Source organism: Balaenoptera physalus, assembly GCF_965194825.1.
Source record: "Balaenoptera physalus genome assembly, chromosome: 9".
Taxonomy (NCBI): domain Eukaryota; kingdom Metazoa; phylum Chordata; class Mammalia; order Artiodactyla; family Balaenopteridae; genus Balaenoptera; species Balaenoptera physalus.
Genome location: NC_138888.1, coordinates 98129071 through 98143084, shown reverse-complemented (window position 1 = coordinate 98143084; position 14014 = coordinate 98129071). Strand labels below are relative to the sequence as shown.

Here is a 14014-nt window from a genome sequence, read left to right as displayed (position 1 = left end):
CGCCAAGTCCTAACAAACGGATGGCCAGGGAATTCCTATACATGTTGTTATTTAGTACATAATAATTCTAGGTACCACCACATCCAATTCTGAACATGTATTTGCTATTTCCTCATCTGCTTTAGCTTTTGTTCAGTTGACAACCTCAGATAGTCCTGGTTCCATTCCATCCCTTCCACACTTTTCCTCTTCTTTCCAGCCTCCTCAGACTCATAGTGGAAGGATGGGGACTCAGAAGACTTAACAACACTGTGCACCCCATGCCTGCCTGCACCTCTGCCAGTCTAAACCTGGTGAAGGAAATCAGCCTATTTGGCTCCATTTTACTTGTAAGTTAAAAAGAAAGGGCAGAAAGAGGTACTGGTGTCTGAGGAGGCCTCTTGAAAAGGACAGAAGATCCAGGCACACCGATAGTGACTCTGTACTATCGTTCCTGCTATCAGCAAAGACGGGTGATGGTTAGAGCCTGCCATCCGTGAGGGGACCCTGTCAGAGGCCAGCAGTGAGGAAGATGTGGGAGGGGAGGTATGGAAAACACAGGCGGAGGCTTCTGGACTTGTTTTTCTCCTGCATTCTGAACTTTCACTTCCCAGTGGGAACTGAGATCCTTGCCCCCCAAATCCTTGCTTCCCATCCCATGATTTGAAATAACAAAGTTCATGCACCAAGAATGGAATGTCTACAGCTCTCCTAGAGGGAGTTTATTTTTCAGGAACAGCACAGAGTGGGAGGGTTGGTCTTTTGCCCCACCCCATAGTGTCCTAAATTGTTGAAAATTTTAAACCGGTACAGTAATAGAAATAATGAGTTAAAGTTTTTTCCATAGAAGCAACTGAATCGTACTGGCATGCTTAGGTTTATAGAAAACATTAAAAAGATTCACAGCACTATAGAATAAACATAGAATAAATATTCCCTAATATCATACATGGAGCTAAGATAGTGACACAACAAATTCCCAACCAATGTAATAGTTTGAGTCAGTGGGCTTATTTGGTTGAAGTTGGCACTGGGAACCAAGATTGCTGGCGGGGTCCCTGTAAGGGCCAAAGACCTCTCCTTTAACAGAGCATGTATCTCTCATCCCAGCTTTAACTAGGTCTTGTTGCCTGCACATTCAGGGGTATTTGTGAGTATTTAGTGAGGTAGTCTATGTGACAGTGGTATACACATGCTGTCACCTATCATATGCTTCTCTGTAGCTGATGATGATCCAAAAGAGACCCCTGCGAATGTCCCAGGATAAACTTCCTGCCACTGATGACAGAACAACGCAAAGCACAGCAGACACCTGAAGTAGCTTCTTGGTGCGAAAAAAAAAGGTGCATTATCACACATATTGTACAGGTAATTTATACAATATACCCATTGGAATTTCCTCTGACAGCATCCCAATACTTCATGTAAAACAGTTCTTGAGCATTAAAAGGACCAGACTATATATCCTAGCCCGATCACTTTCAATTCCAACCAAACTTCTGTGGGAAGCTCAAGTTTCAGGCTGTGGAGTGAGTGTGAAGTTGTGAAATGCTCAGAACGAGGGGCTATTTGTGGCTGTAATGCAAGATGAGGCCAGTATGCACACTTGATCCCCGAGAGGCGGTGTCTGTCGGAAGGGCTAGCATATTTCAGCGGTTTCTGCTGAGGAGAGCACGCCAGGAAACAAACTTAATACGGTTAGGCTGGAAGGGGGATGGCTCTGTCCCAGGTGCAGCCTATCACAGCAGGAAGGCTGTATGAGGGAAACAGGTTGCTTAAATGCTTTTCCAGCTCAGTGGTGCAATCAGGGCTTCTCACTTAGAAGCACAGGACTGGCAGTGCCGGGACGTCAACGTTTCCTCCTTCCCAACATCAAGATAAAGTGAAAGCAAGCAGGCGCCCGGAAAATTACTGGTGTTCTTCCTCATCAAGGCACATGGAAAAGGGTGGCAGAAAATTGGTTATGTTTCATTTGGGTTCAGTATTTCCTGTACTCAAAGCTATCCATAGCAGAGCCCCTAGAAAGTAGTTTCTTCTTGTTTTTTTCTTAAAAAAATTTTTTTTAAAAAGTTTATTTATTTTTTATTTTATTTATTTTTTTGGCTGTATTGGGTCTTTGTTGCTGCGCGCGGGCTTTCTCTAGTTGCAGAGAGCGGGGACTACTCCTCATTGCGGTGTGTGGGCTTCTCATTGCGGTGGCTTCTCTTGCTGCGGAGCACGGGCTCTAGGCACGTGGGCTTCAGTAGTTGTGGCACGTGGGCTCAGTAGTTGTGGCACACGGGGTCAGTAGTTGCAGCATGCAGGCTCAGTAGTTGTGGCACACGGGCTTAGTTGCTCCGCGGCATGTGGGATCTTCCCGGACCAGGGCTCGAACCCGTGTCCCCTGCATTGGCAGGCAGATTCTTAACCACTGTGCCACCAGGGAACTCCCCGAAAGTAGTTTCTATATGGCTCTCTTAAAGCACAAACTTTTATAACTGGCTTTTCTGCTTATGGTCGCTCTAAGAGGCAGAGGCATCTGAAAAGGCTTTGTGAGCCACCTCAATTTGCATTTCTGTGAGAAAGATAATTTATTCTTTAAACTGAAATTAGACATTCACCCCATATCTAGTCATCTGAGGCAGCAACATGCTTTTCCTGAGAGGAAGAGGAACGAGGCCATTTCCTGTAGTGCTCTTCCTGCCTTCAAATTTACATACTCTATCAAGATTTTTCTACTGGGTGAATTTTATTTTGAACAGTGATAAACTACCCTCAGGGAAATTGTTTACTTTGCAATTGGGTCTAAATTCAAACATCCCTATGTCTGATTCCTTGAAAATAAAACAAAGACTGACGTAAGAAGGACGTTAAAATAGTTAATCCAAACTGCGGACTCCAGCGTTTGCCTCTGTTTCTTTCGTAACTCTGGTTCCCAGGGTCAGTTGGCATGCTCATTCCCCCTGGATTTGATTGTTAGGTGGATAAGGACATTCTACAAGGCAGGTTTCAAAGGCTGGACCCTGTGAAGGAAAGTGTTCAATAAATCAGAGTGTGAGCTCCATGGGAAAAGGGGTTTGCTTTTTTCACGCTGTATCCCAGGTACAAGAACCAAGCCTGGCCCCTGATGAATGTGCGGTAGATATTTGTTGCATAACTGAGAGGAGAAGTACTTTGCCTATAGTGAACTGAGCTATTCTCAGATACTTTCAAAACCATTTACCAATGACCGCCACTTATAACTTACTTTGACGTGAGCACATCATTAATGCATTAAAAGGTGTTGCACATTTAAACTGCTTTTTTGAGAAGAAAACAACTTATTGAAAAAAACAATATATGAGATTTAAAAAATTCAATTCATTTAACAAAGGGTTATTTACTAAATATTTGTTAAGCAACTAAAATGTTAAGACAACACATATTGTTATGAGGAAGATCATGCTGAGATTAATCAAATGGACCACCCCCAAGATGCTTGTGGTGTGGGGCTTCCCTGGTGGCGCAGCGGTTAAGAATCCGCCTGCCAATGCAGGGGACACGGGTTCGAGCCCTGGTCCGGGAAGATCCCACATGCCGCGGAGCAGCTAAGCCCGTGCGCCACGACTACTGAGCCCGCGAGCCACAACTACTGAAGCCCACGCGCCTAGAGGCCCTGCTCCGCGACAAGAGAAGCCACCGCAACGAGAAGCCCGCGCACCACAACGAAGAGTAGCCCCCGCTCGCCGCAACTAGAGAAAGCCCGTGTGCAGCAACGAAGACCCAACGCAGCCAAAAATAAATAAAGAAATAAAATTGATTCTTTAAAAAAAGGTGCTTGTGGTGAATAACAGGGAGACAGACACAGACATGCGTTCCTGGGTATTGTACAGAGAATGCTGGGGGAGGAGCTGGGGGATCAGGGAGGCCGACAGTTCCAGGGAGACTTGCAGGAGGAAGAGGACTGTGTCAGCCACATATCTGTGTATCCTTACAGCCGAGCAAAGAGTAGATATTCATGTTTGTTGAATGAATGAATGACCCTTTCTTCATAACTGAGCCTGAGTCCTCAAGTTTAAAACAAAGCAAAAAACTCAAAATTAATAAATAATATGGTGTTGTAGTGGATCAAAGGAAGAGACCACATCTAGATCACAGAGGGTAGAAGAAATCGAGGGTCCTGAAGGAGGTGGGGATGAAGTGCAACCTTCCAGGCTCAAGGAAGGAAGTTCGTAAAGCTAAGGAAGGGGAGGGAAAAATGGAGAGTGCGGGAAGTCCCTGGATGTAGCTGAAACAGGCGTGGGAGATGAGGATGGAGCGGACCGAGCCTAGGAGTGAGGAGGGCAGGCTGCTGGGCAAAGGGATTGATTCCCGGGTGGGCGAAGGGAGGTGCGGGGGAGCGGGTTCACCTTGGGGGAGCATCCTCAGCCGGGAGAGGGGATGCATTGTACTTGGACCAATGACCCAGCACAGGTGCGAAGCTGGACATTAGAGGTTCAGACTAAAGGCAGTGAGACCACTTAACTTTTCTATTCCAGGTGGAAACAAGAGCCGCAGAGATCTTATTTAGGGGATGGCCAGAGGGATTTAAAAAAAAAAAAAAAAATCCAGAGACTTTAACGAACTGGAATGGAAAAGACAGGTGGTTAATTATACACAGGGTTGAGGGTGAGGTGGGAGATGAGGGAAGAGGAAGGATAAAAAACGACTCCAAGCCCCGAGCCTCAGTGACAGGGGTAAGGAGAGTGGCAGGAACAGTTGGTTTTATTGGGGGTGAGGGGTGAGGGGTGAGGGGTGAGTGTGAGGCTGGATTTAAACTTCTCAGGTGCAGTGAAGACAGCTCGCTGGGCATGTCCGTCGTGCAGTGCAAAGCCTGGGGGTGATCACACAGTAGCCTGAGCAGCAGGTGTCTTGTTTTTTTAAATGATGTTTTTACTTGGATAGGTTATACTGTCACATTCGGTAAGGTGAAAATGAATTCCCCGTCCCAGCCCTGGTTGCCAACTTTTTCTCTCTAGTAGGAACCACTATGTCCAGTTTCTTGAGTATCATTCTAGAAATATTATATATATATTTTGTGCATGTGTGCCGCGCCATGCGGCTTGTGGGATCTTAGTTCCCCAACCAGGGACTGAACCCGGGCCTTGGAAGTGAAAGTGCCGAGTCCTAATCACTGGACCACCAGGGGATGTGTGTGTGTTTTCACGCCCCCAGGAGAGTTAGGTATTTTTGTTTTTTTTAAAGGCTAGAAGGCTTGTGTGTCTTTGAGACAGAAGGGAAAGAACAAGAAAAGAGGTAGAGACTGAGGAAGAGGAATTACTGAAGCAAGGTCTGGAGGAGGTGAGAGGATATAATCAGTGATGCCGGCATATGCTTTAGCAGGAAGAGTGGACCCTTTTCAGAGTCAGGAAGGGCAGGCTGATGGCAGTAGGGGTTTCTGATGCTCCATCACTTAGAGGACCTATGTATCCTGGCTGCATGGTGGCAGAGATGTGGGTAGAGGTAGATCAGTGGTTGAGGAAGATGGCAGAAAAGATGTAAAATAGCCACTGTGGCTACTAGAAGGTATCACAGAACTGTCAGATCAAAAAAAAAAATCAATCCAAAAAGGTTTATTTTGATAATTTATAAAAGAAAAATCACCATAGCAACTTAAAGTTATTTACAGATTTAAAAATAAATTTACAGAAATGTATACACATCATATTACATTAAATAGCTTTAGTTAAGATGTTACAGGTAGTGTTAAACATACACAACAAAACATAAATCAAGTTCTAAACCACATAAATGCCCTCAAAGCACGCTCAAAAACCACTGGAAGATGGCCCAGGAAAAATCAGCAAAATGAGCTTTCAGAAACCAGCAGTAAAGATGGTCACCCCACTGGTTGCAGGTGCTGCGGAAGTAAGAGTCACCCTAACCTTGAGCTGCGACCAGACACGCATTAAGAGAGAGAGAAAACACGTGAGGGTGCTTTTTTTTGAATTTAATTATCCTGGTGGAGCTCATAGAATGCAGGGCTTGAAAATTTATACTCTGATCCACGTGAAGGTGGGATGATGTTACTTGTGGCTAAACTGGGCATCATACTTTCTTTTGCAGGTTACATGCCAGTCAGTATTCCAGCGTGCTGGGAAGGGAAGGGAGAGGGGCACGGAAGCCATGGCTGAGGACCGCAATGTCCCTGCCGGCTCAGGGCTTCATCCACTCGTTAACAGCCCCGGGGGAACGACACCATCCAAAGCCTTGGCGCTGACCCTGGTCAAGCCAGAGAGGGAATGCCTGGCAGCTGCCTGGGCGTGCTTCCCTCAGTGAAGCTGCCAGGCAGAATGATACAGTGGCTGGCGGCTCTGTGGAGATGCTAAAGTTTGAGATCTAAGTGTCAGGGAATGTTGATGACTGACAAATCATTTTTTGAGGAAAGGGTACAAAAAAAAGGTGTTTACCAAGACCTGAGAATTATTATCCAGCTTAAGCAAAGGTATAGAGGGGGTCCATTTCTGCTCATCCCTTTCAGTGTGGTCTTAAAAATAAATAGAACTCCCCTATTTCAGATTGCCTGACTTGCAGCCAGGTATGTGACCCTGAAGTGTAAGTTCCAGCAAATGTGTTATTAATCATTAAAAACAGCTAATTTTACGAATCTGGCAACTAGTGACATTTCATGATTACAAGCCTTAAAAATTTAATACAGTACAATTTTTTTCTTGTATATAGATTGCTTACACATTAAAATATCAAAGGCACTGTTAGGTTACATGATAAACAAAAATACATTGAGACAGGATTATTTATTGGTTCCTTCAGTTTCTGTGTCCACGGTGATCCCTAACAGCCCAGTTTTGTACTTCACCTTTGGCGAACAGTGTGAAGAAAATGGCACCAAATACGTTGATAGTAGCGGCAGTGCAGAAAACAGTTTGCCATTCTCCAACAGTGTTCTGCAGAGAAAGAAAGAAAACGATGCAAATGGAAAAGGGTTTTGTTGGTAGTCCGCTTTCAAAAAAGGTGGCGTCACAGGATTGTTTTTATACGGCAGTAGCATTATTCATAAAAACTGGAAACAACCCAAATGTCCATCAACAGTGAGATGGTGGCATATGTGTTCAACGGAATAGAGCAATGACAACGAATGACCCACAACAACATCGATACGCCTCACAAACAAAGGGTGCACACTGAACGATTCCATTGATATAAAGACCGTCATCAGACAAAAATAATCTACAGTGTTAAAAAGGATAGTGGTTCCTCTTGGTGGGGGTGAAAGAGGAAGGAAGGGCTACCTGGAGGCTTTGTGAAGGAGGTGACGTTCTGTTTCTTGACTGGGTGGGCACTGGTCACACAGATGTATTAACTTTGTGAAAATTTGTCCAGCTTGTCTACTGAGGATTTGTGCATTTAAAAAATGCATGTTACACTTCGATAAAAAAGTTTACTAAAAATAAAACATTGGCATGTCCTCAACTCGTGTGTTACTCGGAAAGTATTAGTATTATGCCTGCACATCATCTCCCAAGTTCTCAGGTAGGGGGTGTCAGGGGCAGATCAAGGAAGGATGAGTTAAGATGGACGTTGAAGTTCAAGTTCGAGGCCTGGCCTGAAAGATCTTGCAGGGCTCTTGAATGGCACACAACACAGGACACGGATGGGATCTGTCAGTAAGAGATCAATAAGACACAGTGTGTAATCCAGTGGCATAAAAATATCCAGTAGTTATCTACATCTCTGGGTCGTGTGACTATCTTTAACAACCTTTGTTTTTGGATTTTCACAATTTCAATGTAACCAGAGTGCTTCATTTGCAGCAGTTAGAAAAGAAAAAACCAAGCAGCTGAATTGGCAGTGAGGAAGAAAAAGGAAAGGCACCAGCAAGTTGGCATGAAGTCATTTATTTAGGAAAAAAGGAAAAACACGGAGAAAGAAAGGAGCACTCCATGGTTAATTATACTTATCTGAGATGAATGTATTTTGGTGAAAAACAAAATCTTAGAAATCATCTTAAATTTTAGGGACTATTTAGATATGCTTGCTAACAACGTGTTACCATCCTAGAGTAGAAGTCGGTCAGTAATTACTAATTACGTCATATACCTGAGAGACAGGTTTAAGACAGCTTCTTAGGATTCTAAGAAAAAGCTGCTGTGTGATCTGCAGGATAAAATAATACCTCAGTGTTATCTGGAGGCAACGGGTGACTTAAAATCAGTCAACTGTACCAGAAATCGCACAAAGCGCCTAGTTTTGTTTTGTTTTGTTTTTAATTAATTAATTTATTGTTATATTTTATTTTTGGCTGTGTTGGGTCTTCGTTTCTGTGCGAGGGCTTTCTCCAGTTGCGGAGAGCAGGGGCCACTCTTCATCACGGTGCGCGGGCCTCTCACTATCGCGGCCTCTCTTGTTGCGGAGCACAGGCTCCAGACACGCAGGCTCAGTAATTGTGGCTCACGGGCCCAGTTGCTCCGCGGCATGTGGGATCTTCCCAGACCAGGGCTCGAACCCGTGTCCCCTGCATTGGCAGGCAGATTCTCAACCACTGCGCCACCAGGGAAGCCCCCTAGTTTGTTTTTTAACAAAAACTCCACCAGTTTTTAGAGAATACTGTTTTGTCTGTAACAGAATTGAACCTCAGACACACTTTGACCTTTATTTCATTATTATTATTATTATTTGGCCACACTGTGAAGCGTGTGGGATCTCAGTTCCTCAACCAGGGACTGAATCTGAGCCATGGCAGTGAAAGTGCCAAATCCTAACCACTGGACTGCCAGGGACTCCCTATTTCATTATTTATTTATAATAAATAAATTATAAATTATAAAGTGCAGTAAACTTTAATTGTAAGCAATTACAATTGTGCAGGTAAATGTGTTTTTCCTTTTTAAAAATAATGGCCTTTTTAAATAACATTAAACAAATGCTCTAACAATAGATCTGAAATCCAGTTCAGTTCCCACTTTACAAACATTCAAGACTTGAATTCAGGAGTCCATATCTTCCCAGCAGAAGTGCCAGGGCTAGTGATAATGAATGAAATTACTCATGGTAGTGTGCTGACTTAGGTTCTTGTGTTGCCACAATGCTCCATGAAGGTAAGGGTAAACATCTGTGATGTGACATACTGAGCGGTCCCAACATTCCTTTCTGTTAAGCGAGAGAAAATGGTAACAAGGAGGCACTGATTCACTTGAGTAAGGAATTAGAAATGGTAGAGTACCACCTGCAGTGAACACCCCTGTGTCTGAAGTCAGAGTATTTGGTAATAAGACAACTTGTAGGCATATACTGAAATTCTAAGGATTAGACAGTGTTAATTTCATCACAGAGACAAAACAGAAATTAATTCTCTTTTAGAGGTTTAAGTCAGCCTCTTGAAGAATACATTTCACTAGTCCTTTAGATTTTCTTAAGTAGTAGAAAACTGGAGTTGGAAAGGGCCTTTGAGGTCGCTGAATTTGACTTCTTACACAGTATAACTCAGTGTCTCTGCTTCAGGCCACACCAACCCCGGGCCCGCCGTGCTTCTGGGGCCTCAGTGCCCTGACACAGGCCAGATGCCAGCCCTTCCCACACCCTGGCTCACTCCTCCAGGCTCCGTCCCCACAAACTGGTTGTCCCCTCCTCTGTGTCCACAGCAAGAGCATACATTTTTTCTGCAGTTTTTGTCACACTGTACTTTCATTACACATAATCTCCAAATAATGAATTTCTCAAATGTGGGATCTTATAATTTTGCCTTTGAATCCTTAGTATCTGTCACAGTAATAAGCACTCAAGAAATGCCAGTTGAATACATGTTTGACCGTTTCAGGGCTCACTAACTCAAACGGCAGCCCATTCTACACGGTAACAGCTTTAAACAGAAAACTTGCCTGTTGTCTCCTCGTACCTTCTCTCCATCTGGCTTTGTGGAACCACCGAGAATAAGTCACCATCTTTCAAATATGTGAAGACACCTATACGTCTTCCTAAGTATTCTGCTCTTCTAAACGTTCTTGATTATTTCAACTGTTCCTATTCATTCTCACCTGATTTCCTGACACTTTCGTGGTTCCATTTCTGGAATAATTCTACATTGCCAATTTTTATTTGTTCAAACCAAAGATACAAGTTATTTATCTGGTATAATATCACAGCTTTTAAGTACCTGTGTGGTTTCAGTTACAAGATCTTCATTTAACTTAGTTCTATTGTTCTGCCTAAAATTCAAACAGTGTTCTTTGAAAATATACTTTCCTACCTATTACGGTATTTAGCTTTTTGTTGCTGTAAATAATTGCATAAGAACAGACATTCAGAATTTTACCCTTAATTAAAATTTACTCAACTTTGACACAGATGTGCAGCTTCAAATGAACTGTTTAGAGCTTTTCAGTTTATAGGCAAATTATCTACTTACCTCAGGGGTCAGACTTCTAGCAATGATGGGCCCGATCATTCCAGGTATAGTGGCAAATGTATTTGTGATGCCCAGGAGGATACCAGCATACCTGCAGAAACATTTTCATAGGGGTTTATTATTGTGTTACACATTTTTGGGGGGGGCGGGGGGCACCGCGCAGCTTGTGGGATCTTAGTTCGCCAACCAGGCATCGAACCCGTGCCACCTGCGAATGCAAGTGTGGAATCCTAACCACTGGACCGCCAGGGAATTCCCTGCATCACACATTTAAATAGCTTCTGTCCATAGATAGCTAGACCATTCCCAGGCTGTATTCTTGTGAAATTTTATGTCTAAATGAGACGTCTTACTGAAATAGGACTAAATATTTGGGGAGTTAAAAACCTGCATTTCAATAGTTCTAACATCACATAGAGAAACAGAGCCATTGAAATGATCCCTTTTACAGTGAAACAGAAAAGTGCTGAGATATGATTTTCATACAAGGCTGTATCTAGATAGGAAGCTTCATGTGCCTTAAAATTTTTTAAGTTAAAAAGAGAATTTATTTCCTGATTACAAAATTTATGTCATTGTTAAAAATTAAAAAAAAATATTACAAAGAAAGTAAAATTACTTATAATCCTTCTATATAGAGATAATCAACATTAACATTTTGGTAAATATCCTAATTATTTTTTTCTGTATATATATTATAGAAATGAGATCATACTGAACACACAATTTCACAACTTACCTGTTCAACTTATTACGTATCTTCTTGTCGCTAAATCCTTGCACACTGTCCCAGAAATAGACAAGTTTGGTTTATATATATTGTAGGTGTATGACAAAAATGCATTTTGAACTCTGTCTTTTCAGAATCTTTACTGCCCTCAAAGCTAGTAGTTTGTGCTTTAAGAGGTACTCGTTCTCTAATTCAAGTTCGCTAATTCTGACTCCATGGTCTCCCTGAAAACTCATGTTTTATTCCCCTTTATTATTTCCAGCAGCCAGTGCGACATCTATGCCCATTCAATACATGCTGACCACAGAAATGCGTGTGACCCGCAGCTGTTCAGGCCCATGCGTGGTCCTGTGAGGCTGCACTGCACGGACTGCTGGAGCTTGTCCCACGGAGACCAGCACCCCTTCGGTGCTTTGGCTCCAAAGGGTCGTACAGTATGCAACATTTCGGATTACATGCTAGGGTTGCTGAACATTATTTTAAGTTGTTGTTTATGTATCGATAGCTGTGTGTGTCAACTGAAGAACCTGGGATTTTGTCCTGTAGATGGCCCTACGTTCTGGAGTTTGTAGACTGAGGCATCATTTGACATAGAGTTATGTCCCCTGTATTTCCTGCACACTGGTAGTATCTAGACTCGAGATCCTAAAGGGTTCATTAGATTTAGGTTTGACATTTTTAGCAAGAAAACTTAATGGTGGCGGTGGAGTTAAAAACTAGTTAAGCAGGGACTTCCCTGGTGGCGCAGTGGTTGGGAATCCGCCTGCCAATGCAGGGGACACGGGTTCCTGGTCCGGGAAGATCCCACATGCCGCAGAGCAACTAAGCCCGTGCACCACAACTACTGAGCCTGTGCTCTAGAGCCCGCGAGCCACAACTACTGAAGCCCGCGAGCCACAACTACTGAAGCCCGTGCGCCTAGACCCCGTGCTCCGCAACAAGAGAAGCCACCGCAATGAGAAGCCCACGCACCGCAATGAAGAGTAGCCCCCGCTCGCCACAACTAGAGAAAGCGCGCATGCAGCAACGGGGACCCAAGGCAGCCAAAAATAAATAAATAAATTTATTAAAAAAAAAATTAGTTAAGCAAGTAAATGGCATTTATTAACTTATTTTTCATAAAAGTCACCTAGGTATATTCAAAGTCCAATTAGAGCTTTTAATTGTTTAATGAGATAATCAGTATTATAAAATTGTGGTCAAAATTAAAGAAACTTGATGTTTATTAGACCATATAGTCTTATTGTGGGATAATACTGTTTCTGTTAGGGTTTAGGATACTCAATACCTTGGTTGCAGACTACTTATCTGAAATTCCTCTCCCCATTTTAGACATGGAAAAGTGCCTGCAATGGACTGAATTGTGTCCTCCCCCAATCTATACCTCCAATGTGACTGTATTTGGAGATAGGGCTTTTAGGCGTTAATTAAGGTTAAATGAGGTCATAAAGGTAGGGTCCCAACCTAATAGGATTGGTGGCCTGACAAGAAGAGGAAGAAAGAGAGATCGCGTTCTCTGTCTCTGTGAGCATATATGGAGGAAAGGCCACGCGTGAGGACGCAGTGAAAAGGTGACCGTCTGCAAACCAGGAAGAGAGCCCTCACCAGAACCTAACCCTGCTGGCACCCTGACCACGGACTTCCAGCCTCCAGAACTGTGAGAAAATCAATTTCTGTTTTTTAAGCTACTCAGCCACATGGTATTTTGTATGGCATGCTGAGTTGATTGACACAGTGCCTAAATAAAACATCCTGCTGAACCTAATTCAGTTATCTAGAAACGTCACAAATTTTTATGTTGAAAACTCGTGTATACAGGGCACAATAACAAAACCACGTGGCACAGATCTTTTTGGCTTATGCCCTTTAGGGAGTGGATCTTAAATTAACCAAGCTTGGCAGAACCTGTCCTTTTTTTTTTTTTTTTAAAACCATTAACACCTTGGCAGTAGGAGGAACCGACTGCAATGTTGCCAGGCCTTTTCAGTGACAGATATTAAGTGCAGATGAATGCTGTGAAATTCTAAATGTCAGCACCAAGAAGCTCATTCAAGTATTTATATTACACTTGGCCAGGAAAGGCCATGAAAGATTGATGAGAGCCTGGAAAAAAGAACATGTTGTATGGACTCAGTCTGGATTCTGTGCTATTGGAGTCCTAGAATTCTGTGGGATTAACGGTTAAAAATCTATCCCAATCCCTTGAATCTGGGCAACAAAATTATCCACAGAAAATATCTATTTTAGTCTACAGAAGAAAAGACTTAGAAAATACCATGTAGACATATATTTATATGCTAATAGGAATACTGACTGCCTATTGAAAAACCTTATGTCAGGCAGGGCTCTAAGTATTTGATATATCTTATCCCACTTTAATAGTAAAATGAACCCCAAGAGGTAGGGATTAGTACCTTCATTCTATGGATAAGAAAGAAAGACTATAAAATGTTACCCAATTTGCCTGATTCCAAATCCGTACTTAATATTGGGATGTTATATCTATAATGCTGGGGCTTGTGGTGAAAAACTAAGCAAGAGAAAACTGATCTTTCCTACAGATTGAATTCAGTGGTGACTATGTTTTCAATAAGGCAGCATTATAGATATATAAAATGTCCATCAACAGAGGAATGGATAAAGAAGATGTGGTATATATACACAATGAAATGTTAATCAGCCATGAAATAGAATGAAATAATGCAATTTGCAGCAACATGGATGGACCTAGAGATTGTCATACTGAGTGAAGTAAGTCAGACACAGAAAGACAAATATCATATATTGCTTATATGTGGAATCTAAAAAAAAATGGTACAAATGAACTACTTACAAAACAGAAATAGAGTCACAGATGTAGAAAACAAACTTATGGTTACCAGGGGGTAAGGGGGAAGGAGGGATAAATTGGGAGATTGGGATTGACATATACACACTACTATATA

At 42.6% G+C, this 14014-nt stretch overlaps 1 protein-coding gene across 2 annotated transcripts in view; it reads right to left on the bottom strand.

The window, feature by feature from the left end:
• Window positions 1-5533: 5533 nt before the first annotated feature.
• The window catches only part of SLC17A5 (solute carrier family 17 member 5), a 49200-nt gene continuing 40719 nt past the window's right edge, over window positions 5534-14014 (bottom strand). The window contains exons 10-11 of one of the 2 annotated variants that reach the window (XM_082474241.1): window positions 10340-10430; window positions 5534-6881 (exon numbers count right to left, since the gene is read on the bottom strand). In XM_082474241.1, coding sequence (XP_082330367.1) covers window positions 6744-6881; window positions 10340-10430 — 229 coding nt within the window. In that variant the 3' untranslated portion in view covers window positions 5534-6743. The remainder of the gene's footprint in view (window positions 6882-10339; window positions 10431-14014) is intronic. The other variant, XM_082474242.1, reaches the window with a different exon arrangement.